At 36.6% G+C, this 27419-nt stretch overlaps 1 protein-coding gene across 1 annotated transcript in view; it reads left to right on the top strand.

Annotated features, from left to right (window-relative positions):
* STAM (signal transducing adaptor molecule) overlaps positions 1 to 27419 on the top strand; it is a 34221-nt gene that overhangs the window by 1056 nt on the left and 5746 nt on the right. The window contains exons 2-13 of the mRNA XM_071560249.1: positions 10212 to 10296; positions 16778 to 16853; positions 16933 to 17028; positions 17560 to 17706; positions 17976 to 18066; positions 19892 to 20084; positions 20418 to 20512; positions 22347 to 22435; positions 23931 to 24018; positions 25615 to 25669; positions 26008 to 26161; positions 26658 to 26833. Coding sequence (XP_071416350.1) covers positions 10212 to 10296; positions 16778 to 16853; positions 16933 to 17028; positions 17560 to 17706; positions 17976 to 18066; positions 19892 to 20084; positions 20418 to 20512; positions 22347 to 22435; positions 23931 to 24018; positions 25615 to 25669; positions 26008 to 26161; positions 26658 to 26833 — 1345 coding nt within the window. The remainder of the gene's footprint in view (positions 1 to 10211; positions 10297 to 16777; positions 16854 to 16932; positions 17029 to 17559; positions 17707 to 17975; positions 18067 to 19891; positions 20085 to 20417; positions 20513 to 22346; positions 22436 to 23930; positions 24019 to 25614; positions 25670 to 26007; positions 26162 to 26657; positions 26834 to 27419) is intronic.

The raw sequence follows: 27419 nt of genomic DNA, 5'->3' as shown, positions 1-27419 counted from the left end.
TCTAGGTCAGATTTACTTCTTCCAGCTCTTCAAAAAAACCCAAACAACACTGTTTGAAAAGTATGTATCTTTTCAGGGGAAAGGATTAGTTCATAAACAAAGTATCATGACATGAATTCTGTATGTATATTATCAGAAATTTTTAGTCTGTTGCATCTTAATAGGACACAGCTTGCTTTCCTCGTTTTGAACTATTAAGAACACTTTTAGCGTGAAGGCTGCACTTCAATTAATGATTTTGCTCATGGCAAGATTGACTGACTTATTTTGGAAAGCAGTAAACACTTTTTCTTAATTGTTTTGCTGTCTTCTAATATAATTTAGCAGCTGAAAGTGAGGAAGATATGGTACTGGCTGCCAGTTTTCCATGAACCATTAGAGAATTGAAGCATTGGTAATATTAGCCTTGAGAATTATTTGAACTAATAAGATTAAAAAGTGATAGGCCCAGGTTCTGACAGGTGTTCACTTTTTTACTTCCTAAGGCTGCTGGTTGGCTGGGAAGCTGAGGCTGCTTGAATGGGTTTCCCTTGAGCTCAGTCCAATGGATGTGCTCATCAGCACTGAAAGTCTCACAATGCAGGACAGGAGTACCTGGCAGTTACTTCAGTGCTTTATTTGATGTTTTCTAGATGCAGAAGGATGCCAACACCTTATCTACTGTGCTTGCCTGATATGACCACCAGTAAATAGTTTTCAAAAGCATTATTCTGTGTACCGTATGAGGAGAGGGAAATAACCACTCAATCCCAAATTGTTCTTGGAAAAGCAAATAGTGGGCAATAGGGTAGTTTTCACTGGTAAACACAACTTCTTTATTTTGACCCCTTTCATGGTGTCCCGAGGGAGACCAAAGGAGCAGCAGGCTGTTCAGTTGGTGACAGCCTTGTTTCAGGAGCCTGCTGCCTTTATCCATCATTTAACTGGATTTGTGCCAGGGAGATGGGAATGGTGAAATCTCCCGGAAAGTGTCCCTGAGCACTTCTTCTCTGAGGCCTGTTGGGAATGTGCAATTATCTGGATGATTTTTTTGGCAGGCTTCATAAGATAATATCAGCAGTAGAGTAAGCTCTCGTGTTCTCAGGAAACTTCCAAAAGTTGTCAAGCCTTAGTGTTATTTTTCAATTCTTTTCTCAGAGCAAAAGTTGAATACTCTGCTTTTTTCTTGTCCAGCAAGAAAGTTTCCTTTTAAAAATCAGATTCCTGAAGCAGAAAGGCAGTCAGAAGCTACTCTTAATTTCATATGAATTTGGACATCAGTGTAGTTAATAGTATTGCTGTGGTAGCTGAGCATTCTTGTCTACTGGACAGCTGATCAGTATTGTGGAATAGTTGGGAATTACTTTGAACCATTTAGGATGATGGATTGCAGAGAACATGTCTGGAGCTAAATTGTTCTCTTTTGTTTTGAGAACCATAAGTATCACTTAATTTCAGGAGAAGTTTTTTAGTTTGTCTGGCCAGTTAGCAGCATTTGGCTAGTCCTTGTAGCATCCTGCTGCAGGGGAATCTGATCATCCATAGTAGTTTACCAGGTAGAGTCAACTTTATACAGAGATTTTGAGGGGTGCACCTCTTTTTTTTTAGGTGTGGTTGGCAAAATAATGTTGTTTAAGGCTGCTATTAAATTAATAATATGCTTTAAGCTGCCCAGATATTTGAGGTGGTAAAACCATTGTCATCCTCGAGGAGTGCAAATCTCTGGATGAAGCCCAAGTACTTTTCATTTTCTGAACTTCTCTTTACTGTCTTTAGGAATATTTCAACAGAAAGGAATTAGTGGTGACACAATTGGTGTGTGTTTTCACAGCCAAGTCAGGGAACCTAATACTGGAATTTAATAAAAGAGAAGATCTTCAAGACATTGGGCCTGCTGAGAATACAATTAAGAAACTCTAGTCCTCCCTTTAAGGGGTTAGAATTAATGATGTTCTCATTAGGTTCATGCGTCATCTGTTTCTGCCATATTTCACAACTTAATCATAAAATTACTCCCAGAGAGTTGTTCCTGAGAAATGCAGATTTATCTGTAAGTGATGCAGGCAAAATGATGGTGAAAAGTGCATTAAGAACCAAAAGATTGTCTACTACTCTGTCATGATAGCCTAATTAGTAATATGTCAGTGCTTAAGCTAGGTTTGGTAAAGAATTTACTGCTAAAGTAGTTCTGAAGTGTGATTTAGATGTTATCTCAAGAATAAAATCTGTAACTCTGGACTTAATGTGGTGTATACTGTAATCTAACTTGATGCCAAGCACTGTAAACCTAATTTACATTTTAAGAAGAGAACTGGAGGAACTTTTTAGTCCCTGCTGTAAGCTTATTATTTCTGAAGTTTTATAAGCTGCAATAAATGCAGGTTCTGATGTGAGTTGTCATAAAAATCACGCATGATCTGAAGAGGAGGTGTTTAAAAAACACATGGATTTTTGCATGATTTTTTTTCTCCCTTACAGTAAAGGATGAAAGTGCATGCATTTGCTTTTGATGTTAGTCTCGTTCTCAGGGTGATGGTTTGAGGCACTGCAGGAGTGAGAAGAAATTCAGGCTTTCTATTTATAGTAATAGGAGATTAAGTGGGTAGTTTAGTAATGTAGTAGAACTGTCACCCTGATGTGACTAGCAATCATTTTTCCCATGTTTTATTAAGTATAGCAATTGTTGATGATTTTTGTCCTTACAACTCTTCAGAAATTTAATGAATTCCATATGACTGTACATATGACCAGTCTATAGTTTGATGTTATTAGAATGTAAGAAATGGTTTGACCATGATTCCCATGATGCAATTTCTTGAAATAAAATCCTCTTGCTATTTAAGCTCATTATTCTTTAGATTTCTCCCTTTGATTAGTCAATGTCTTCAAAACAATCCAATTACTTATCTCTGAGCTGTTGGGCCACGTTTGCCAAAAGGAGTGAAAATTGTTGCAGATGAGTTTCTTGACCCCAGATAATTATAAAGACTGCAGACTATGAGTTAGCATCTGGCTGCAAGGGAAGATGAATTCCAAGGATTGGTTCAGTTTGTCATGAGGTTGGCACATTTTTGCTTTTCTCAGCATTGTTTTAAGAAGGACATTAAAGGTGAGCTAACAGGGAGACTGAGGAGAAAGTGTGTGTGGCAAAGGAGCTACAGCCACTTCTCTTTTGTTATTTTTAAATGTTTATGAAAAATGAGAACTTTTTACTTAAAGATACCTTTGGTGTATGTTCTCAGTGAAAAATGGCAATGCCAACAGGATAAAACTGAGTGGAATATCCCTTCTGTATATCAACCAACAAAGAAATCCTTTTCCCTATCAATTGCCATGCTGAGTTCAGCTGGGCACTTTGAAGCCAACGTAGTATGTTCCACAGTCAAAAACTGTACTGTCCTGGTAATTCTCTTTCTTTCCTCCCAGGAAAGAGCTGTTACTTTAAGTGCTTCTCCTTATTTCAGCTGTGACAGTGTAAATTATAATATCAAAATTCAAAAGAATCGAAGTAGATCTCCAACATGTAAAATCTGTTCCTCCTACTGATAAAAGTAACTCCACATACCCGATGTGAAAAGTTAAGTCTTTTGCCCATCTTCTTTCTGAAATGCTGCTTCTACTGTGGCTTGGTCTGTGGGGCTTTGCAAAGAGATCCTGGCACCATTTATTACTAGAACATGCTTGTGATGCACCTTATTAACAGACTGATTATCCTTCTCATGTATCTCTAATGTGCTCACCTTTCTGCTCTAATATTTCTGGGTGAAAGGGAGTCTGAATTCTGTGGATTTGTTGGAGTTTGCAGGAATGGTTTAAACATCCAAATTCTTTTTGCTTACTGTCCTTACTATTTCAGCATTGTCTTACCAAATCTTGAGTCCCTTTGTCTTCATTCTGCTCTGTTCACTGAGTTGAGCAATGTTTGTTTTGGGTAGATTGCCCCATGCCTGGTGAGATCCCACATGGTCTGCTGAAGGAATGAATTGAGGGGGCCTCATGACAGCTCAGTCACCACGTGCTTTGCCTTGGATCAGCTGGCAGTGCTTTCATGGGACTCCTTCTGCAATTGCTCCCATAAGGAATCCTTAGGAATACTGTAAATGGGGATACAGTCAAACTGCCAAAGTTAGTTAATAGCTTTGCCAAAGTTAATTGTTCATGGAATTCTAGTTTCTCTTTATGGTGGCATCACCTTTTAAAGGTTATTTTCAATCTTGTCCAAATGGAATCTGGTTGGATGTATTCTTCTTGTGCAGTTCTGAGCAAGTCAGTGAAATGTGGAGTAGTTAATATTCTATTGGTGGCTTTGCTGGAATGGGCCAACAAATGCATTTGTTCATTTTATTTGACAGACAAAAGAACAAAATTTAGTGGCATTTAACTTCAGTGATGTGGAAGGGGTATGTAATCTGAATTTCTCAGCAAGTGTGTGCAAAAAAAAAAAGAAAAATTTGCAGCCAGTTTCATTCTTTAATTTCTTTTTAAACTGTATTGCTTTGAAATTTTAGTACTTGCAATTTATAGAGAAGGAGAAATTATTTATAATTTAGCCTTGGGAAGAAAACAAGACTTTCAGTGGAAGGGAAGGCAAAGAAGGCTGAGAGGAGTGTTGAATTTTTTATTAATTCTGTGGTGTTTGGAATGTTATAGTGGATTTAAGGATTTTTTTATCATGCTAGAAACTGGTTGCAATACAAGTCTGTGAGCTGAAGACTTTGTTTAGCAATTCTTTTGAAGACTTTCTGTAGCCATTCTCTTCTTTGTAAGTTCAGTTACTGAGAACATCAGTATTTCATGTTAGAGATGTCCTACTGCAAAAACAATATTATGTCCCTGGATAGAGTAAGAGCAAATAATAATTAGGATGGTTAAAAAACTTTAATAGATTTTTCTGCCTGTTTTCACTCGTGTTTGACTGCTTCAAATGTCAAATCATGTACATTTTAAGTGATGGATTTGGGGGCATTTTGATATGAATTTGTTATTTCTTGAAGTTCTGGCTAGTTTTAACATCTTTGAGGCTTTGTAGCAGAAAAATAGCTCACTTTTAAGGTGGTATTTTTTCCAAAATAAACTTCTGTAAAAGCTAAAGCTTGGGGAGCTCAAATCTGCCAAGACCTCTCTCTGAAAATGATGTTAGCAATGGGTAGTCACTAAGTTTTCTGCTTTAAGAAATGCATCCTGGGGTCCACTACAGTGTCTGTACGTTGATGGAAGTATTTACTCTTGCAAATTTCAAATAAGGCAGTAATTTGCTATTGTTGAAATGCAGAACTAAGGCAGTCAAATGACTGGCACGTGTCTGCATGGAAAATTTGCAGCAATACTTACATTTGTCTTACCAGCACCTGAAGAGTCAACCACTAAGTCTGGCAGTAGATTTTTTTCAGCAATGTACTACATTTCTTCTGTGTAATAGTGCTTTATAAACGTGATGAAGAAGTTCTTTAAGGACAGTTATGAATATTGTTATTTTTCCTCCTGAGGAAGGTGGGGTTTTTTCTGTCCTAAAGTGATGAACTGCAGTTGTATTTTGAGTATAATATGGAACTTCAAATAGGATCACAGTGCAAATATTTTTGCATTGCTTATAATTTATACATAATGCACAAAACAAAGGGAGGAAACAGAATTTCATTGGTGCTCCCAGGCTCCAGGTTTGTGTACATTTTAGGGAAATGGGGCCTCAACAAAATTCATGAACTTTACAACACAAGGAGAGGCAGGTTTATTCAGGTGTTCCAAAAGAGTCCATGCAAGGGCCACTTTTACCACAACCAAAGTATAACTAATTCTTCTCATATATGGCTATGGCTTCTCATCCATAGGTGTGACTGTCTTCTGGTTTTTAGGTACAGTATTTCAGTGAGACTATAAGGCATTTGTAACGAGGAATGGTGTTTTCTTTGGAAGGCAGATGATAATGTTTTGTATAAATTTTATTCGGAGGTTTAATTGTAAAAAGAAAGAAGATAGAAAATATGTTTGGAAGAATGATTTCAGCATCTAAGTATTTTATTTGAAGGGCGTGATCTTCTACAACTTACTGAGAAACTTCAAAGATACAAACACAGCTAAGATTTCTGTCATAGGAGACACATTTTACTTCAGAATACTTCCTTAATTATTTGTTCTATAGGTGCTTTATGACAATGTTTGTGTGGTTGGAGCACCAAATCTGACTCAGGAGTTATGAAGCTGCAAATTGTTGGTAGTTGAAAGATGTATTGGTAGGGAAGTACAACTAATGCTCATCTTATTCCTTTTTATGTTTTCCTAGACATCTGCTCTAGGTTTAATATAAATATTAGAGACTGAATGTTGGGCAAGATGGAATTGGTCTGGCTCAGTATAGTTATTGTTGTGAATACAGAAGAGTAAAGGGAGAGGCCTCCTGATCCCACTCACTGGGGGGGGGGGATCCCACACAGCCTTGCAAAGTGGCTGAAAAATGTGATATATTTGTTTTGCATGTCTTGCGTTTGTTTTAGGGATTAAAGAAATTGTTGAAATTGTTCTTATATTTTGAGGATCATTGTTGTTGTTTTTGATCACAGAACCCATAGATCCAAGTATTGTTTCCCTCTGAGGTGGGTAGTGCTTACCACTTAGTGTGTCTGTCTTTGCGGAATTACCGGTAAGAAAATAAAATTAAAGAACTCCTCCAAAAGTAAAGCCGAGAAATGAAGATGTGCAATGGAAAAATAACAAATAAGGAAAAAAGAGTTGAAAAAAATTTAAACTACCATTTTACTAACTACTCTTAATAATAATTAGTATTAATAATAGCTATTATTTACTACAGATTTATCTGATGCAACTTAAGAGTTTACAGTCATGCACTGGTTAAAATTGCTGTGTTAATTTGTAGGCCTTGCTTGTGCTCAGAAAACAATGCCCTGAATTGGTACAGCTTCATGGAAGAGAGCTGTGTCACGTAGTCCTGTTTTCCTTTGTGTTTGACGTAGCTTTGAAGAATGTTGATTTCAGAAGCCAGTACTGTCTTTTAAAGTTGTTTTTGTAAAGTTTGAAACATTATCTGATCCTGTCATAGCATTTCACTAAGTTGAATAAAATTTTGAAGCAGTGAAGAGGTGGAGGGATAGGGTCGTTTTATCAGAGGTGGAAGATGAAGAGCATTTCTTCTTTATCTTCCATGTGCTGTGCTAATTTGTCCCAAGACTTTAAACACAAATGTCTGTTTTTCCTTCTCTCTCAGAGTCCATTTCAGTACTAAGATAGAGTGTGCTAGTGACATGTCAGCTGTACCTGAAGGCTGGGAGTGTAGCAGCTGTTGGGCAGGGTAGGCAAAAAATGAATGCACATAAACTTTTTTCAGCTGTTAATGTATTAGGAGAGAGAGTACTCATGGATTTTAAGTGACAACAGTGTAAGTCATTTAACTTAAGTAGCTTAAAGTCGTAATTTTGTCTACAAAATGCATCAAAGGAATTTTGTCAAAGCGTTTTTGTTCTTGTTCCCAGAGTGGTGAAAGGTAATAGTCACTTGCTAATGCTGTGACAGGGATAGTGGCCTTTTTGTCAACAGTCAGCGTGTCACTGTGCTGATAACATTCCCACTATGCCCTTAACTTTTAATGGCCCTCGTGTGTGACAGAATTTCACTAAAGGCAATTTTTTTTGTCATGTCTTACCATAAATTTTATTATCTAAGGGATTTAATGGATGATTGTTACTACAGGAGACAGAAGGCATACAATGAAATTGAGTTTCAGGCTTAAATTTAGTAATAAACTAGTGGTTGGTGAAGGAAATGCCCTGACTAACAAGGGGGAAGGCACTGGAATCAAATGGCAGTTTTTATATAGGACTAACTTCAACTGCCAAGAAGGAATGTAACCATGGCAGAAAACTTGTTAATTGTATTCATGGATAAATTTGCAAAATATTCTTATTGAGATTTAAAATAAAGGCTGTAGTGGATGTGGTTGATATGAATCAGGGATTTCATCAATCACCATCTTGTAGTTTTAGCCCAAGTATTAAAATTGGCATAAAAATCACAGTTTGCTGTTATCTTAAAACATTGTGTGCTTTAGTTTACTTCTTGGTTTGTAGAAGACATGAGTGATTTGCATGTTATTTCTCTCTGATGACATTGTGAGGAAAGAAGGATCAATTTTGTCAAAAATACAGACAACTGTCTGTTATGTCGAATAATTGAAAAGATCAAGGTTTCAGTTCCACTGAATTGCCCAGCTCTCTGCCCAGCATTGAGGGATGTATGAACTCAAGTGCAGCATCAGACACGAGTAACCAAGGTGGGTTTCGGAGGCTCCACGTGTGAGCTCTGAGCCTGATGGAACTTGGGGCTGTCGAGGGCACTTTGACTGGGGCTGTTCCAGCTCCAGTGGTACTGGCAATGAACCTAAACAGTAGAGTCCTGAAAGTAACCTGCCTCCATGCAGTCTGTTCTGTGTGTCTCTGGACTGTGCTTATCAGCTGCTTTCAGTCTGGGGAGTGCTGTGTAGCCAGCTCAGGCTCTGTGTTTCATAAGAGCAGTTCTGGTGCTTCAGAGTTGCGGCTGGCTTTGATAGCAGTTCAGCTGCTCTAGGCTGATTTCAGAGGCTGCCTTGGCCTGTGTGGCTCTATGCAAGGCATTAAGTTCAGGGGTCTTACCTGAAAATCAAGAATTTCTCTGATGGTTAGCTTGGCGAGTCATAAGCAGGATTTGGAACAATAGCAGACTGAAAGAAAGATAAAGTAGTTGGTTGATCAGCTGGTATATCTTAGTGCTAGATGTTAGTATGGTGTCTACCCATAATTTTTCATATTTCTGGTGATTATGACTGCTTTTTGAAATCAAAGGAATTTTCTGTTTGAGTTTAGACAGAAGAGGCAGTGAGGGCTCTGTTACTTTATCTGAGAGAACATAGAGAATTTTAACTACCTTCCATTTAGGATTTCACTGTAGTGTTTTCCTTGCATCAGGCACTACAACTGATATGTTACCATTTCAGATGTCAGTGTTTAATTTTTCCTCAGAAATAGTCTGAGAGCAGATAACCATAGAGTTTTGCTTTTCTGCATTTTTGTTCTGTGTTAAAAAACTAATCAACTGTAACCTACTTCAATTTGGAGGACACAGAAACTCATTCATAAGAAAAGCCATCAACTTCGAGATGAATAATTCCTTGTAATTTTTGGAGATCAGATGTTTTGCTTTGTCTTTCTCTTCTTTGCAATCTTGCAAGCATTAATATAGATAATGAATCTTTCCTGACAGGTGAGATTTTATAGGAAGTCTTTGGTTCTTTTCATAAAACTCGGTAGTCTGAGACATTCCCTGAAGGATGGTACTTATTGCTGAGGTGTGTTTTGTACTTTGCAGATTAAGATGTGAAGAGTACATGAAGCAAAGTTTGTGTACTATTCTGTGCCCACCCTTCTTCTATTTGATTACAAATGGAAAATCTTTGTACATTCTCTTTTGCTCTCCTGCCCTGATCTGATCTATCAGTATTTAGATAATCTTCTAGCTGCAGTGTAAGGCTCAGTTTCCTTTAACATATTTATTTATTGTTATCCTTGGTGTCACTAATCTTTTCTGGTGGAGAGATAGGGAGGGAGTCTCTATTTTTTTTTTCTGACATGAGATCTATTTCTTCTCCAGCTACTCCCTCTGTCTTTACTCTTCAGCAGCTTCTATGAGATGAGCTTTGGTTTAGCAGCCCTTACAGCTGAAAAGAAACAGTGAAATATATCATCCAAAGCAGAGATGAGAATGGGGAGATAAAGTTTAGTGATTATTAACAAATTGTTAAATCCTCCTTATTGAGTTGTAATACACAGAATGGGAATGAAGGACATAGCAGTTTAGTGACAGAGAAAGTGATAAACTCAGTTGTATCTGACTGCAGTGAACTAATGCTTTGGGTATTTGTATCCTATTAAACTTTATAGTTTCAAATGGGAAAAAAATCTGTTGCTGGCTATACTACTTGTGTCATATTCTGGGTTCATCTTTATTATATGGGAAAACAACCCCACAATATGTTTGCTAATTAGTTGAAATGCAGGGCCACAAGTGAACATTAAAAAAGTAAAAAGAATTAGGTATAATAGAGTTAATATATGAGTTTTATTAAACATAGGGATTTTTCATATATTTAGCAATATACAAAGAGGTAATATTTCAACATACTTGTTGACAATTTTGTTAAGGTTTTTTTTTTAATTTGTATTCTGATTTACTTATACTTTATTCATCAGAGAAAGCAACGAGTGAGATGAACACTGCAGAAGACTGGGGCCTCATCTTAGACATCTGTGATAAAGTTGGACAGTCGCGCACAGGGTAAGTGACTTAACAATTTCCTCCCCAAACTTTCCGCATACTCAGGTGAGGAATGAAATTTTTATTGTCTTTTATAGACTTTTGCAACAGCTCAATTTAATTTAAATTTATAACAAGTAAAAGGAAAATACATGTGGTTTCTGCTGAAATATTTTTCAGTTCTTCCTTTGGAGATACTTACTTTTCTGTTAAAATCAGGACTTTTGTGCAGCAGCTTTTCATTGATGTAACAAAATAAATAAACTGATATGTTTCAGCAGTATCACCGCTAAACCCAGGAGACTTCATGAGGGATTTTTCTTATAGAATCATAATCTAGGTTGGAATTGACCTCCAGAGGTCATCTAGTCCAACCCCCCAGCTTCAAACAGGTCTAATTAGATCAGGTTGCTCAGGACCGTGTCCAGTCTTGAATGCCTTCAAGGTCAGAGGTTTCACAACTTCTATGGGGAACATGTTTCAGTATTTAACTACTACTACTTACTAAGTAAGTAAATAAAAAATTAATTCTGCAATCTGATTATAATTTTCCCTGTTCCAATTTACCTGTTGCATCTTGTCTTATGACTGTGCAGCTCTGAGAAAGAGTCTGGCTGCATCTTCTGTGAATTCTCTGATTAATTGGTTATAGAAAGCAATAAGGTCCACTTTTTGTCTGTCCTTCTCAAACCTGGATGCAGCTCTCCCATCTCTCCTTGTGTGTTACCCTCCCTGACCTGACAGCCATCCATTGGACTTAGCGGCAGTGCATCCCTTGCACTGGGGAGCCCCAGACTGGACAAAATGCTCCAGATGCAATCGTAAAAGTACAGAATAGAGGGAAAGGATCACTTTCTTGGTCCTGTTCGCTGCGCTGACTGCTAGTTTGACCCAGGATGTGGTTGGTTGTCTTTGTTGCCAGGCTGCACTTGCTGACTCCTGCCACTGAATAGGGCCTGCAGATCCTTTCCGACTTTTCAGGTGGTCAGCTCCTGGCCTTTGCTGGAACAGGCCATCCAAAATGCAACACCTTACACTTGTCCTTGCTGAACTTGAAGTTCCAGTCTGTCCATTTCTTCAGCCTGTCCAGGTCCATCAGAATATTAGCCCTGCCCTCCAGTATATTGCTTGTTCACCTTTGATTTACTGTGATCAGTAAGTTGCTGAGAGCAGTGTTGGTCCCAGCAGAAATCCCTGAAGGATCCCGCCAGGTACTGCCTGCTGGGTGCTGCCTGCTAGCTGGAATTTGCACCATGAGTGACAACTCTTTGAGCTTAAGGGACCAATTTTCTACAGGGCTATTATACAGCCCATATTTCACTAGTTGTGTGACAAGGAGACTATAAGGTCTTCATCTGTATGTTGAAACTTTGCTAAAACCAGGCTATGACCATCTGCTGCCCTTCCATTGTCCTTGCCACCAGACCGCCAGCGTCTTTGTCACAGGAAACACCAAGGTTTTATGTTTCTTCCCCTTGTTTTCAGAAGCTATTCTCTGTCTTAGGGCTTTGATAAGTTTAAATTTTGAAAATGTGATATTAAATTAAACACATCCTAATATGGGCCACTAATGTTTCCATTATTGATTCTTTGCTGACTTCTTTCATAGAATTTATACATGAACTTGCTTTTTGGACAAGAAAAATTAAAGTGTAATTTGAGCAACTAAAAATACAGTTTAAAGACATTACTTCAGTGTATGTTTTATCAGTGTAGTATTAGGCTTTGGAAATGTTTTAAATACAACTTCTCAAAGCATTGCCTGTAACAATTCATGTAAAGAACAGACTGAAAAAAAGTTCTGCCATTATGGCTGTTTAGTGAAAGGCTTCTCTGAGAATGACTTGGATTGCCTTGTAAAACTCCAGGAAACAGTATGAGATGCCAGATGGCAAATTCCCACCTGAGACTTTTGTTCCAAAGGCCAGGTTTGCAAATAAGCTTATTCCTTGGGATTAGAGATGATCTTATAAATAGCATGGCATATTGAGACTTCTGTGCTGTTGTGTATAACTATAGTTAAGGTAACAGCTGGTGAGTTGTTAATAATGTTTCATGTTGGTCTGTGTATGTAAAACTGCATTTCTGTTCCTTGTGCCTGTTGATGCTGAACCTGTAACAGTAACTGTACAACTGAAGGCTTGAGTGTTCTATGTAATTGCTGAAAGCTTTTCCTCAGATGAGATTTAGCCCCACAGCAGCATAGCCTGAACAGTGCTCGAATGTGTGTAGCTGCAAGAGATGGCAGTAAGACAAAGCTAGAGATCTTCTGGTAAATCCCTGCAGCTAAATTCCTGTTATGCTTTGTGGGGTTTGTTTGTGGGGTTTGTTTGTATTGGGTTTGATTTCTTTTTTAAAAATAAAACTGTTTTTAAAATAAATGTGGGACTCTAACCTTTGTAATATTTGCCCTGCTTGTAAGAGGCTGCCAGCTGACTTGTTGCCTAAATTCAGATGCTATTAAAACTTGCTGTGATTGTGTCATGTCATAGCAAGGTAAAGCACGACAGTATTCCCCATTAAGAAGTTTAAATAAGATATGCTGAGCTATTTGAAATTTTCCTGCAGTTTAAGTTCCTCTTACAAGGATGCTAGTCTTCTTAACTGGGATTGGCTTTAATCTTTTAACCAATTCTGCTCCAGTACAAGCTATCTATTACTGTTCTTGGCAGAAGTTTAAATTACAAAATCTTGTTTTTATGGGTTTCCTTTGTACCAGTCTGTAAGCTCCATTGCATGCCTGCAGCCTTCTGGATGTGGATATCTTACAGGCAAAGCCACAGTAGCCTAGAAGGACTGTTGCTCATTAGGTAACACCTTTTGTCCCACAGTGCTGTGTGGCACATTGTCTCATGTAGGTCTGCCAACTTGTTTGTATTCAGATTAATTGTTGGAAACAATTAGGCTACAAAGGGGATATATTTTCTCTTAAGATAAATTTGTTACAGTTCAGTAACAGAAATGCTATTGTTAATTTTTATGGAATACTTTCCTTACTCGAAATCGTAAATAGCTGAAAATATTATCTTGCTGCCTGTAATCCAACCAACTAAGACAGGTTTTTAGCAAGTTAGAATTCTACTGAATCCCTCTCTTTGACTATTTTCTCTGTTTTTGGTGAATTTCAAAATTGGTTTGAGTTGATATCAGAATATTCATAGAAAACACAGGAAAGACAGAAAATACAACAATATATTTAATGTCTTGTTTACAATAAATAGTGTATATAGAATATTGCCTTAGCTAGTGTAGAATTAACTTGAGACCTTCTGCATGTTTCCCATATCAGTTACGATGTTCTAAAATTTGTCTAACTATGTGGCAATCAAAGCATTGTTTTATCTCTGAATTTGTTTTAGGAACTCGTACAGCTCAGCAGTTCCATATCACATTGTTTACATCCTGTTTTTTTGACAGTATTATTAGCTTAGTGAGCAAGTTGCCTTTTCAACATGAGAACATGATTAAAACAAAGCTTTTACCATTAGAGACAATCTTTTTTTTTCCTGTGTTTCTACAGCATTATTGAAAACTTGCTTATTTTAAAAATTCTAATCACATGGTGTGATTCTTGGGGCTATTCAGAGCCAGGAATTGGACTTTGATGATCTTTGTGGGTCCCTTCCAACTCAGGATATTCTATGATTCTGTATCTGTCTGACATTTTAGATTTGACTACAGGAAAGGTAGAGATTGTTGCATAGTATTGCTTTTCTGCAGTGAAAATGCTCACACAACTAAATCTATAGTTTATCAGCTCAGAATAAAATAACATTATAAATTCTGAATGATTCATTAAACAGAATAAAAGGAAAAATAAAAGGCCACGTGTATTTTAAGATGAGCTGTCTCCCCTTCCTCAGTCAGCTCAGTGATAGCCAGTTCCTAACTAATGTGTTTGCATTTGGTTTTGAGGTTGTTGTACCATTTATCTTTATTTCATGAGATATATCAGTCTACATGTTTTAAACTATCACAATTTCAGTTTTTCTCCAGAAAAGTTGCTTAATTAAAAAAAAAAAAAGATGGCTGAAAAAATATGAAACTGATGACTGAGGGAATACACCAGTGGTTAAGAAAATAGAAATTATCATTGTAGCACTCTCTTTTGGAGATCGGTATTGGAAAATTGTCATTGGGAAATGGTTTATCTGTATTGCTGCTTGCCTAACTTTGTCCTGATTGATTAAGGATTAATCACTGCCTCAGTGAGTCAGTATCCTGGTTAGCTGTTTCATCTTCGGTTGTTTTTGTGCCTGTTCATGCAAGAGAGAGCAGCTAAATTGCTTACTTGTTAGTTTTTTGAGGTGCCTTCTATTTCCTCCCCCGCCCCTCAAAATACACAATCTCAGTAGCATTTTATGTAGTCATTGCAGTGTGTGTCTCACAGGCTGACCAGGAAGCTTTTTGACCACCTTGTTTCTGAAGGAGCAAGGAGGAAAATTGAGTCCCCTGTGTAGTGCTGAGCCCCACAATACCTTAGACTGTAAATGAATAATCAATTCCTGAAAATGTATGAAATGTTTTTTTGCAGAGTAATATTTTAGATTGAAATTGCTGCTAATCTTGACTTTGTTAAATAAAATATAATCAGATTTCTCTTTCTTACTGTCTAAAACTAAATCTAAAATGTATTGTAAATATTTTCTGGATAGATTGTCATATCACATACGATACATAGATTCTATTGTGTCTTGCCATGTTTTTGCCCAACTGTTTTGTTATTCCTACTTGCTGTGGTACCTCTGAAATTTTGATTATAGAATTGTTTGAGCAGAACTGTGGCCCACTATTTTTATAGCATGGTCTGAAGAGATGCCTAACAAGTAGATAGAATTCTGTACTCCCAGGGTGCACGCTTCCCTGTGGTTTCTGCATAGTGCTTCTCATAATTTACATACTAAATTGTATGATGAATGAATTAGAAGTAAAAATAAGGATTACAATTCTATCTGGAATAGGTGTTCTTACTCTATATGACTAAGCCTGGATGATTTTTTTATGTGGGTGTAATCAAAACCTTTCTTATTTTAAACATTTGAGCTCAAGTATTTATAACATTAAACACTCAAGTATTTATAGTATCTGTTAAATATATTGACAAGTAAGTTACATTTAATATATATGGACAATCATTTGGCTGTGAGGCTTTGTTACTTTTATTTTTTTTAGTAAGACTAATCTTAGGCTGATAGTCCTGTTCCTGAGCTGCTAAGCTCTTGATCCTTCACCCTACATGTACAAATACTGGCTTAAAAATGGACCTTTTTGAGCTTGCACTCATATCACACTGTTAATCCTACTGACAAATTAATAGTTAAAAAAGCAGTTATTACTGAAAATTTTAGCATGATTCTTTTTCTCAATTAAAGCGAACATATGAGAAATCTTGCATAATTAATAGATAAAAGTAGTACTTACCTTAGAGCCTTTATTTGTAATAATTGGTTACATGAAAGTATACACTGAATGATATGTACTCATGCTGCGTGACAGCATTTTCTATAATTAGTACCACTAAATATGAGGTGGACATTTCTGTAAAATGTAGATACTACCAAATATAGTATAGCCAAGCAGTGGTGTAACTTATACCTACGTTTCATCTTAGTTCTTGGATACCAGCTCAATAGAAAAATACTTTTGCTTCAAAAAAAAAACTTGCTATAAATGTGTGGACTCCGTAAATATGTAAAATCTCTTAGTTTATATTTACCTTCTCTTTTCCTCTTTCCCTAACTACCCTCTTTCAGGGTTATCTTTTCAGGGCTATTCAACAAATAATGCTTGTATGCCTATGAGAATTCCTACCCCAGCCTCGCTCAGCTTTCCACTAACTTTAAAGACAGTATAACAGAAGAGAAAATCACAAAGATTTTAATGTACTAAACTGTCTGAAACTCCCTTTCAAATTCTTTCTTGAAGTTGCTTTTTATTTTATTTCTGTCTACCACAATATAGGTAAGACTTGAATTCTGTATTTAATTGTTTTGCAGCTTTGATGTAGAGTGTCTAACAGGGTTTTTTTAGAACTTGTTGGTTAATTGCATCTTTCTAAATGTCATTCTGTAGATTAAAAGAGACTCTGAGGAACACAGTGGTGGTAATTCAAAATTAAAGTAGCAAAAGGGTGTTCCTAAATCAGTATGTAAGGAAATGTTCTTACATATGTGTGTGAAATATAGGAGGACTGCAGAGAATTTCAGATCTCTAATTGTAAGGGATTTTATGCGTTTTTGGAGTATTTACAGTAATTTTAAGTACAAAAAGTAACAAATCATTGAGAGGTTTTGATCACTAAGAAAGCTGCAAATCCTACAGATAGAAATGGCTATAGTTGTTAAGGGTGTTATTTTTTTTAATGTTGCTCTTACAAGCTACTAAAGAATTTACTGAAAATGATCAGGAGATCTTGCTGTCTGTTAAAGTCATCAGCATTGTCATATATACAATAGGAAATGTTCATTCCATTACTTTTTTTAAAATGTCTTGTGTTTTTTAGGCCTAAAGACTGTCTCCGCTCTATTATGAAGAGAGTGAACCATAAAGATCCTCATGTTGCTATGCAAGCGTTAACGGTGGGTTCTGTTTAATGTGATTTTTCTTCCTGAAAAGTTTCATTGCACAAAATCTGAGTTTTAATCTTTCTTTTGTTAGCTTCTAGGAGCATGTGTATCAAACTGTGGCAAAATCTTTCATTTAGAAGTCTGTTCAAGAGATTTTGCCAGTGAAGTAAGCAATGTGTTGAATAAGGTAATGTATTGCATTGATTTATACATTTCATTTCTAGGTGAATTCAGAGAGTTGGGGTAATCTGAAAGTGGAATGAGATCCACTTTTGGAAGGCTAGAAAGGGCCGGGGGGGAAGGATAGAAGATTACTGGGAAGACTGTGGCTATCAGAAAGAACTTCCTGAATGTCACTTCACACTGTTCACACATACTCTGACTGGGGGGAGGTATGGTGTGTTAATTTATAGATAAACTAATTCATCTTCATGTTAAAAAAAAAAGCAGTGAAACACTAAATATGAATGTCGTGAAATGGAGATAATACAGGGCTTCAGTGTGACCTTGTTTTACTTTACTTTGGGCATAGCACATACTGTACTAGTACAAATGTGATGCTGGTGTACTATTGTCCCTTCCTAATAAAATATCTTTGAGTGCTAAACTTGATCATGAAAGAAAGTGTCTATATAGTTTGTACTGACAGTAACAAAGAATTATCTGAAATTAAGAACATATTTCTACATTATTTAACTGGTTTCTATTGTCTATGCAGGGTCATCCAAAAGTTTGTGAAAAGCTCAAAGCCCTTATGGTGGAATGGACTGATGAATTCAAGAATGACCCACAACTTAGTTTAATATCTGCTATGATAAAAAATCTTAAGGAACAAGGAGTTACTTTCCCAGCTATTGGTTCACAGGTACATTAGATTTTTTTGGTTGCTCTCAAAGAGTATCACAAATTCTTTTTATGGTCAGGTCTGTATTTTACAGTTTGTAGTCTTGAATTCTAGAATGTGTTTGGCAAACAAGATGAAAACTCTCTTATTAAAACTTTTCTTTGAGGAATGAAATGCTCTTATTTCCTTTAGATTTTTTTATTACAGATGAATACAAAATACAAAGGGTGAACTTAATGCATTGTCAGTTTTTTGTTGGATTCATTTTCACATCTTTCACTTTTGGCTAGGCTGCTGAACAGGCAAAAGCAAGTCCAGCTCTAGTTGCCAAAGATCCTGGTACAGTAGCCAACAAAAAGGAAGAGGAGGATTTGGCTAAAGGTGAGTGCATTTACTTGCTGACATGATGTATGTAATAATAAATGTCAAATAAAGCAGGAACAAATATTTTGCTTCCTTCTTTAATGTGAATAGCGTATTTATGGATTGGGGTTAGGATTTCTATTCTTTTTGTACTCTTCTTGGAGGGCTAGAGATTAAAAGTATTTATGGGTAAAAAGTACAAAGAATTACTGATTTTTATGGGTTTTTCCAAAGTGAATCAAATCTTCAAAAAAATCTCATGTAAAGGACATACCTCCACTATGGAAATGTTTGATGCAAGCACTGTACTTGGATTTTCCCTCTTCATGGGGAAAGTGAAGCACATTCTTTTGCAATTTAGACATTTGATGGAAGAAGAAAATAAATATTATGGTATATGTTGCATGCAAAGTATTCTGGGTATACTACTTTTGTTCCTTTGAATACTGCTTCTGTAGTATATGTGAAGCTTTGATTGCTGTAAATATAAATGACTGTAAAATGTTTCACATCAGTCCCTAGAAACAAAACTAGGATGGTTTCTTTTGATTTACTGTTGTACTAAAGTATATTTAAAGGTCATTAATGACCCTATACAAGATATATGTGAAGAGTTGTCCTTAGGATGGTTTGATATTTATGGTTGAGAACTGTGGTTTGGGGTGAAACTTCGTAAAGGCATCAAATATTGTCTCGTATGGAGGATGCCTTTGGGCTTAAAGTTGTAACAGTGGCTGTTCGCTACATGAGGGAAGTTCTTGTGGTAGTAGTTTTGGTGAATGTGTGCAGTTTCTCATCTTAGACTTCTTTTAACTATTATCTATTATAATGTTGATTTTGTAAAATCACCATTAGCCAATCTGTATACATTACTAATGTTTTCTTCAACAGTCAGTCCACCAAAGTCTATTTAAAGTCTGTGTCTCAAAAGTCAATATTCTGCATGTTTTGTAATGTTTATTTTCTTTGGTTTTGTGTCTGCTCTGTCCTTTCTTAAACATGATCAATTTTTTGTCCTCCAACTAGGAGGGTTTTAATAGGAGTGAGACCTTTCTGCTCAGACAAGCTTTATTGAAAATTATCCAGACATGTGAAATTATTCAAGGAATGATAGAGAGGAAAAAAAAAAGGAATGGACAAAATTTTGCATGTCTATGCAAAAATCATTTTGTTAATTATGAATTAAGGAGGCACTTCTTTACTGTGAGGGTGACCAAGCACTGGCACAGGTTTGCCAGGGATGTCATGGTCTCTGTCTTCGGAGATACTCACAAGTTGTCTGGATGTAGTCCTGGGCAGTCAGTTATGGGTGACCCTGCTTGAACAGGGGATTGGACATGATGACTTCTAGAGGTGCTTCCAACCTCAGCCAATCCATGTAATTCTCTGATTCTGTGAATGCAGGCTAAAGGCTCCAGTCTAGCAGAGAAACAGCGTGTACTGACACAGCTGTATCTTTTAAATGTTTCAAGCAATCTGTAAAAGTTCAGCATAGTGTAAGAGGTAAAGTAAGTACGTAAGTATTTTACATCAGTTCAAGGTTATAAAAATAATATGATAACAAAAAAATGGATGACTTCACTGAGTTATATTCCATTTCTGCTTAACTGCTGTTTATTCATCCTGTCCACGTTGAAATCCTCAATAAATCTGTAGGCAGAATTGTGCTTTCTACTTGTAAAACATGTTTTTGTTTTTTTACTGTTACTTCTGAGAGAAAGCAGAGGGTGATAAAAGTGCAACAGGAATGGAATTATACTAAAAGTTTTCACAGAATTAAGTCTTCATATCATTCAACCCATTTTTATAGGGAAGTTTCATCTGAGTAACTCTTCTTTTGTAGCTATTGAACTGTCACTAAAAGAACAAAGGCAGCAGCAAACAACACTTTCCAGTTTGTATCCGAGCACCTCAAGCCTTTTAACAAACCACAAACATGAGGGCCGAAAGGTTCGGGCGATCTACGATTTTGAGGCTGCTGAAGACAATGAATTAACTTTTAAAGCTGGAGAACTTATAACTATCCTTGATGACAGGTAATTTATACAGAATGTCTACTAGAAGTATATTAGACTGTAAAAATGAATTGGGAATAGTGATATCTTCTATGAAAAAGCATACCTTGGAATACAATTGCACGGAGACATATTTATGTATTAAATACTTTAGTTTATCTGCTTGATTATTTTACAAAATTGTAATTGCATAAAAATTCTTGTGTATACACAGGAATACATTCTCTGCATATACACAAATTGTCTTTCTGTAAAATTAATACAATAGCCTCTACTGTGCAATTCCTAGGAAAATTCCATGTGAACATGGGTTTTATAATATATGGACATTTTATTTATTTTTTTTATCTTTAGTGATCCAAATTGGTGGAAAGGTGAAACTCACCAGGGTATAGGATTGTTTCCATCTAATTTTGTAACAGCTGATCTTTCTGCTGAGCCAGAAATGAGTAAGTAAGATTACATTTATGTATATATGTTAAATCCTGCCAAGGCCCAAGGGATGTTTCTGTAGTGATTTCCTTTCACTTACGATGGAATTCAGTTGCAAGTTCATGTGATAATTGAAGCAAAACTGAGGAGGCCTTGCAATGCTCTCACAAACCTTTGTGTCAGTGTGCTGGTTTAAAGGCGAACCAGCAGGGGAAATGAACTCACCATGAGAGACATTATAAGTCAGAGCTAAAATTTAATAATAATATTACAATAACAACACTGACATAAAAGGGAAATTGCTTTCAACGCACAAAACCCCAGCAGTATAACCCAGTGTCCTGGGGCACAAACCCAAGGGGGTTTGTTTGCCCTTGTGCTGAGACTCCTGTAGTTCCCCCAAGTCCAGAGCAAAAGGAAATGAAAAACCTGTTGGTGCAGGTGAGGGCTGTGGTCTGTGTGAGAGCTGTGATCTCCTATCAAGGTTCTGCTGCTCCTCTGGATCCGACGAGAAGTTCCTGAGGTCTTCTTACCCACCACTTATGTACCCTCAGAGAGCACCCAGTCCCTCCCCCTGGGCGGAGGGGGGGGGGTACTGAACTGTTGATGGCCCATTAGCAGCTCTGCCCCCCTCAGGCTGGGTGTGAAGGTGATAATGGCTCCCTGGGCAGCTGCTGCTAATGGTCCATTGTCCTTGGGGAATGGATAGAGGGGGTAGAATACACAGCTTTGATCACCCCCACACAGGGTTAGCTGGTCCCTCCTGCTGAACTAGGACAGTCAGACCACGGTTGCCTGAGCTGGCTTCTGCTGAAAAATATGATGCTGTCTGCTGCTTTGTCAGCAGCTTCTTTGAGACTCATTGAATTGCTCCATTGACACCTGGATAAATGTGGGCAACAGCATCTGTTTTTCAAAGGGCCTTTTTGCTGGGTTGCAGTGGTAAATATCTAATCAAGGTAACACTGAAGGCCCCTGGGCAGATGTGAATCAGAGACTGTTCAGTGTTCAAATAGTTCAAGAAACCTACATGCTGTAGGTATGTATATGGTCATAATGGGAAGAGGGGTTTTCTGTATACTGGCTAGCTACTTGTATCTATTTATATCAGTCTGACCTAGCCCAAATATTTCATAAAAACATTAAATGTTAGACATGTCTTTAAGATCCTAGAAACAATTTCTATAAATCTCATGGGTTTGCAAGAGTAATCTCCTGTGATCTCAATTTGAGGGTGCTGAAGGTATGAGCAAGTCAGCAGAATTACATGCTGTAGCACTTGTTTGTGATCTGTTAAGACTATCTAGTAAGAGTAGTATGATAAGAGTGGTATTTGGCTTTTTTGTTTTGGCCTCCACTACAGAGGAATGAGGTGCTTTGCAGGTATGATTTGATGGAAAAGGAACAGTGAAATTGAAAACTTTCATTTCTGTATTTTGCTTTGGAGAAAAGTTTGTCCTGATGATTTTATCAGTTTTCTCTTAAACCTGACTTATTAGCCCTATTTCTTCTGATAACTCTTTCTTAGTCTTTTTTCCTGATGACTTTTTAATAAGTATGTTATGTGCAGGGAGACTATAATAAAAACATTTATTTGATAAAAGATAGTTCTGTTGACCTTGTATAAGCTGATGTGTGAATCACATTTTTTTAATGTGACTTACAGATTTTTTTAAAGAAAATTGTTTGCATTTGTGGCTTTCAAATGTCAACAAAATACTAATTTTTAAAATTTTCACAGTAGATGTTTCAAATGCAAAGAACCTAGGCAATATACTAGCTATATAATATTTATGTCGTTGTTTGTTTATTTTTATTTTATAAAATTAAGTCTGCCTGTTTGTCTTGCAGTGAAAGCTGAGAAGAAAACAGTGCAGTTCAGTGATGAAATTCAAGTAGAAACAATAGAACCCGAGCCTGAACCAGTTTATATTGATGAAGTAAGCATGCTGAAAGTACTAATTTTCACCTGCTGGTACATTTAACCCTTTCATCCTGTACTTGAAAAACAATAATCAAAAGAGAATGGGAAGGGAAAGTTGATTTAAGTAAAACAAAAAAGTCTCCAGTATTCTCATTTCTTCAAGAATCTTGAAGCTATTAGTAATTTCTGAAACTGAATTTGGAAACTGCATTCCATTTAGGGCCCTACTTCTGGATTGTACATCTCTTTACCTCCAAACTAGAAGCCTGGTGTTCAGTGATATATTTGCTTTCAAATTTTACTTCAGGGTACCTCAGAGATACTCGTCTTGATTTCTATCTTAAATTTATTTCCAGTATAACCACCACTGTCTATCGTAAGACTAAAAGATCTCCCTCCACCTCTGAAAGCAGAACATTTTTCCCCTGGCTTTTTCCTGTTTTTCTTTTTTTTTTTCCTTTCCTCAACACAGTTTCTGTCATTGCTTTTTTTGAAATGAGAAATCAGTTTCTGCCTTCCTAAAGTCCTATTTAAGTCCCACCTCACAAACTCTTCCTCCCAAGAGATATTACTTTGTAATGTGCCAGAATAGTTTATCTCAGGCCTGCCTTGAGGTCCCTTCCAGCTTTGTCTTCTGTGAGTCCATATTGGTTTTTAGTGTTGTCTTTTGTTTTTAAATTTGCCATAGTGTAATATTTAAGAAAGGACTTCGTGTGGTTTCTCCCTGCCTTTCCAGGATTTAAGGAGGACAAAACATGGTTTTGTTTTCTACTTTGATACAACCTATATAACTCTGGTCTGATAAAGGCTATTTATTTGATAGTGGTCAGCTAAAAGTTATTTTACATCATTTACATATAATGTTTCATTGACCAATATAGTTCACTCCAAGACATATTTTGCAAAGAGTTTATGCCTGTACCTCTTCTAGCCTTTGATATTTTTATTATAAAAAACCTGGCACTTAAACTGGTTAATCAAGGATGGCTTATTCTGAAGTCAACCACGCAACCCCTCCAAAGATCATCTTAAAACAACACTTTCTTATATATTGGTAATGCCATGGCTCATGTACTGACTAGGTCTCATACACTTAAAAATACAGGCTAACAGAAATAGCTTTTTAGTGCATTTGAAGTCCTCTTTCAATGTATTCTGTCAAAACATTTCCACTAATCCCACTAGGTGGTGTTATTGCATATGTAATAAGTGAAATGGAAAAACAGAAGCTGCTCAGAAACTACTGTACAAAAGGACTTTTAGGAATAAAGGAGTGTTCTGCACATTCCACTGGTTATGAATAATAATTTTTCTCAATTGGCTTTTGCTTTTTCAACCATTTTCATTTCTATTAAGTAGCATGTATGATTTGTATTTTCATATAGTCTAGATGATTCTCAAGTGTCAAGGGTTCAAAATGGCTGTTGTAAATGGCTGCTTTATTTTACTGTCCTGAAAGTGCTAATTCCCTCCCTTCCATATATGCCCTGATTATGCAGTTTGTGTTCTAGGATAAAATGGACCAACTCTTGCAGATGTTACAAAGTGCAGATCCATCTGATGACCAGCCAGACCTCCCAGAACTGCTTCATCTTGAGGGTAAGAAAATATAACGAGTTTTTTGGTTTTGTTTTCCTCTCTAGTAATCACCTATATCAAAATAAATTGAAACAAAGCTGAGACTACTCATGTGCATGCAAGAAGCAAGCCTGAGAAAAGTGCCTGAGCCATAATTATTTTCTCACTTCCTGTTTCCCACATCTAAGAGACCAAAGTGCAAAATGTTAACTTACAACAAGCCCAACTCCTCTCTCAGAAAAACTATTTTCTATACTCTTTTCCATTTCAAGACCTAGAAATACTGAATTCAATCATACTCATCCATTATTTTCTTCCTTCACAGAGTAGTGTACATGAGTGGCAAAAGGAGTGTAAGGAAGATTTCATGAGAGGAAGCAGAAATACTACCAAGGTTTAGAATAGACCTGTGGGTGTCCCACATGCTTTTCACTTGCATGTCTATTTCTGTAGGAGTTGCATACAAATTTTACTAGTCTTTTAGAGTCAAATTATTCAGACTACCTCTTCACAGAGCCATTATAGACCATTTTAGGTGAACTGATAGATGCACCAAAATTTCTGGGAGGGAATTTGGAGAAGGAAAAAAAGAAACTTAACAATTATGAGACAGAACATAGGCTTAAACTGACAATTCAGAGAGGACCAAACTGTTAAGATTGTTAAAAAATTATCAGATTCTACGTCCATCTAGAAGTTAATCATTAAAGGTGCATAGGTTTGTAAGCTTTTGGGTATTTCCCATCTTTTCACACCCATCTGGTTCATTGTGGAACTGAACACCACTGAAATGCCTGCACATATTCTAGTTCTGCTGAAGAAAGCGAAAGAGGGGAAAAAAGGCAACATGACCACTGTTATTCTTTCAAATCCCAAATATAGCTATAGAGGGTGTTGTATAAGAGGCAGATTCCCTGTATTTGGTCCAGGTCAGAGGCAAAGAAATTAAAGGTATGCTTGTCAACCAATCTCCAGATATAGCTTACATTAGGATTTCCTTCAAAATGCATTGTGAGATCATTGGAACAATGCATTGTACTGTATATTGAACTGTGGGACTGGTCCTAGAGTCTGAAAGCACTAGTGTGGTCAGATGATCATTCCCCAGCTACGTACAACAGCACTTGCCAAACATGTGGCTGCAGAGAGTTCTACAGTGCCATTTCAAAATTAGTTGCTCTACATTTAAGTAGGCTTTGGTGAGCTGCTGCTTTTGGCATAGGTTCTGGGAATTTTGTTATAGGTGTGTTTTGAATCCTTGGTTCCTACCAGTGGTGGCAGGTGCTGATCAAAAGGAAAACCACTTTATTTTCTCCTGCCATCTACATGTCCAGTTACAAATGCCTTTAAATGGGAGAGCTCATCCTAACACGTTCAGGAGCTCAGGGTTTGTGGTTGCAGCAGTGCAATCCATCTTCAGCTGGATCTCATTCTTAAACTTTTCATTATGCTATCTCTGTTACTATAAATTTTTGGCATACAGATTATATTAATGAACTAAAAAAAAAGTTGAACTAGCATCTACACATTTCTGGTAATTTTTTTTCAATTACTTTCTGACTTTGCAGTATGGAATTGTTTATTATTCTAATATGTTTTAATGTCTTTCTATTCTAGCAATGTGCCACCAGATGGGACCTCTCATAGATGAAAAGTTGGAAGATATAGACAGGTAAAAAGAAAAAGTCAGGTGTTTTCACTGAAGTTAAAATTCATGCTTAGAAATACCAGTGTTGTTACTTAATGATATCTTAGTCATTTCTGTGAATACTGGCAAAGAAAATAGGTGTATGCATTAGTAGTTTCACCTCTGGGAAGAGGTCTGAGGGTTTTTTCCCCTAGTCATATAATAATTTATAGTATTGTACTGTTTGATGCTCTGGCACTTGTCAGGCATCAATTCACAGCAAGAATATGTTTCTTATCACTCCTCATGAAATTTCTCTGTATTGTGTGTTCTATACTGAAGTTGTCTAAATTGTTGAGTAAACTGTAAAACATGTTTTCTAGGAAACATTCAGAACTTTCAGAGCTCAATGTTAAAGCAATGGAGGCTCTTTCTTTGTATAACAAATTGATGAATGAAGACCCAATGTATTCCATGTATGCGAAACTACAAAACCAACAGTATTACATGCAGTCATCTGGTGTTTCTGGCTCTCAGGTATGTATGTAACCTTTCACAGCCGTTGACCTTACCAAATGCATACTGACTGAGCTGTGTTTTCTCTCAATACAATATCTAAATAAATAAAAATGTTTGTTTTCAGCTACAAAATTTGGATTTTCTTTTGCAGGTTCTAATGCTTTTGGGTTATGTCTGTTTGGTTCCTTTTGATCAAGAAAAAAGCCCATCCTGGGCTTTGAGTTGCACATAAAGTTAAAAATTCTAGCTGCCAGAGCTTTGTATAGTGGGTCAGAGAAAGTAAAGAACCAAGCGGGTACAATTCCTGGTTAAGATTTTGCCCCCCCCGCATCTACTCAGAGATAACAGTCAACATGGAAATGCTGCCATGAGAGAATGACCATTTTTAACTTCAGTACTTTAAATTAGAGGAAACTGCAAGTTTTGAGAGGCTGTCTTAAAGTTCTGAAGTCGGATATTAAATAGCAAATTTTCTTGTATTTTATTTCTAATATTCCTTTTTTTAACTTCCTAGGTTTATCCAGGGCAAACTCAAAGTAATGCATACTTGGTGGCAGGGAGTGCACAGATGGGCCATATTCAAGGTTACAGTCTTCCCCCTGAACAGCTCCCTTCTCTCAGCCAAGGCACAGTTACTCCATCTGCCAGCTCAGTACTGCCTGGTCAGCCTGCACAGACATCTTACACAAAGTAATTTTAATTATTTTCCTATTCAAGTTTAAATGAATTTAAACATAAAGGACTACAGATATATTTAAAGGAGACTTTTTTTTCCTTGCAGAAGTATAATTACAACTGAAAGATACTTTAGTGCAATTATTTCCAGCATGCTCTTCATTGGTGTTATGTATCTGGTAAAAATACCTGTCAAACTTCTAAGTTTTCTGTTGTTTTTATAATTTTCTCTAGTTTTCAATTTTAAATATATTAAATATGTAATTTATATAGCTCTATATTTCTTTTATATAAAAAATAGAGACAATTATATAGACATGACTTAGTGATAGTATTAGTAACTTTTAATATACAGTTAATGATGAAGATTATGTGCTGCTCTGGCTGGCTTAGCATAATTTCCGAGAGTGAATATTATATTCTACTGTTCTTTTTTCAAATATCTTACCATAGAATAAGGGGGAGAATTCTGCTCATTTTGAAAAAGGAGTGAATGGACTATGAATGCTTACTAAAGCTTATGCAGCTTGCCCATATAAAGAGGCTTTCTACATTGGGTAGATGGCCAAAGATATTAGATTTTGGATAAGCTACCTATATT

The sequence above is a fragment of the Pithys albifrons genome, chromosome 7 (genome assembly GCF_047495875.1).
Source record: "Pithys albifrons albifrons isolate INPA30051 chromosome 7, PitAlb_v1, whole genome shotgun sequence".
In the NCBI taxonomy this organism is placed as follows: Eukaryota; Metazoa; Chordata; class Aves; order Passeriformes; family Thamnophilidae; genus Pithys; species Pithys albifrons.
Note: the sequence above shows the minus strand (reverse complement) of the source record. Positions and strands in the feature narration are given on the sequence as shown.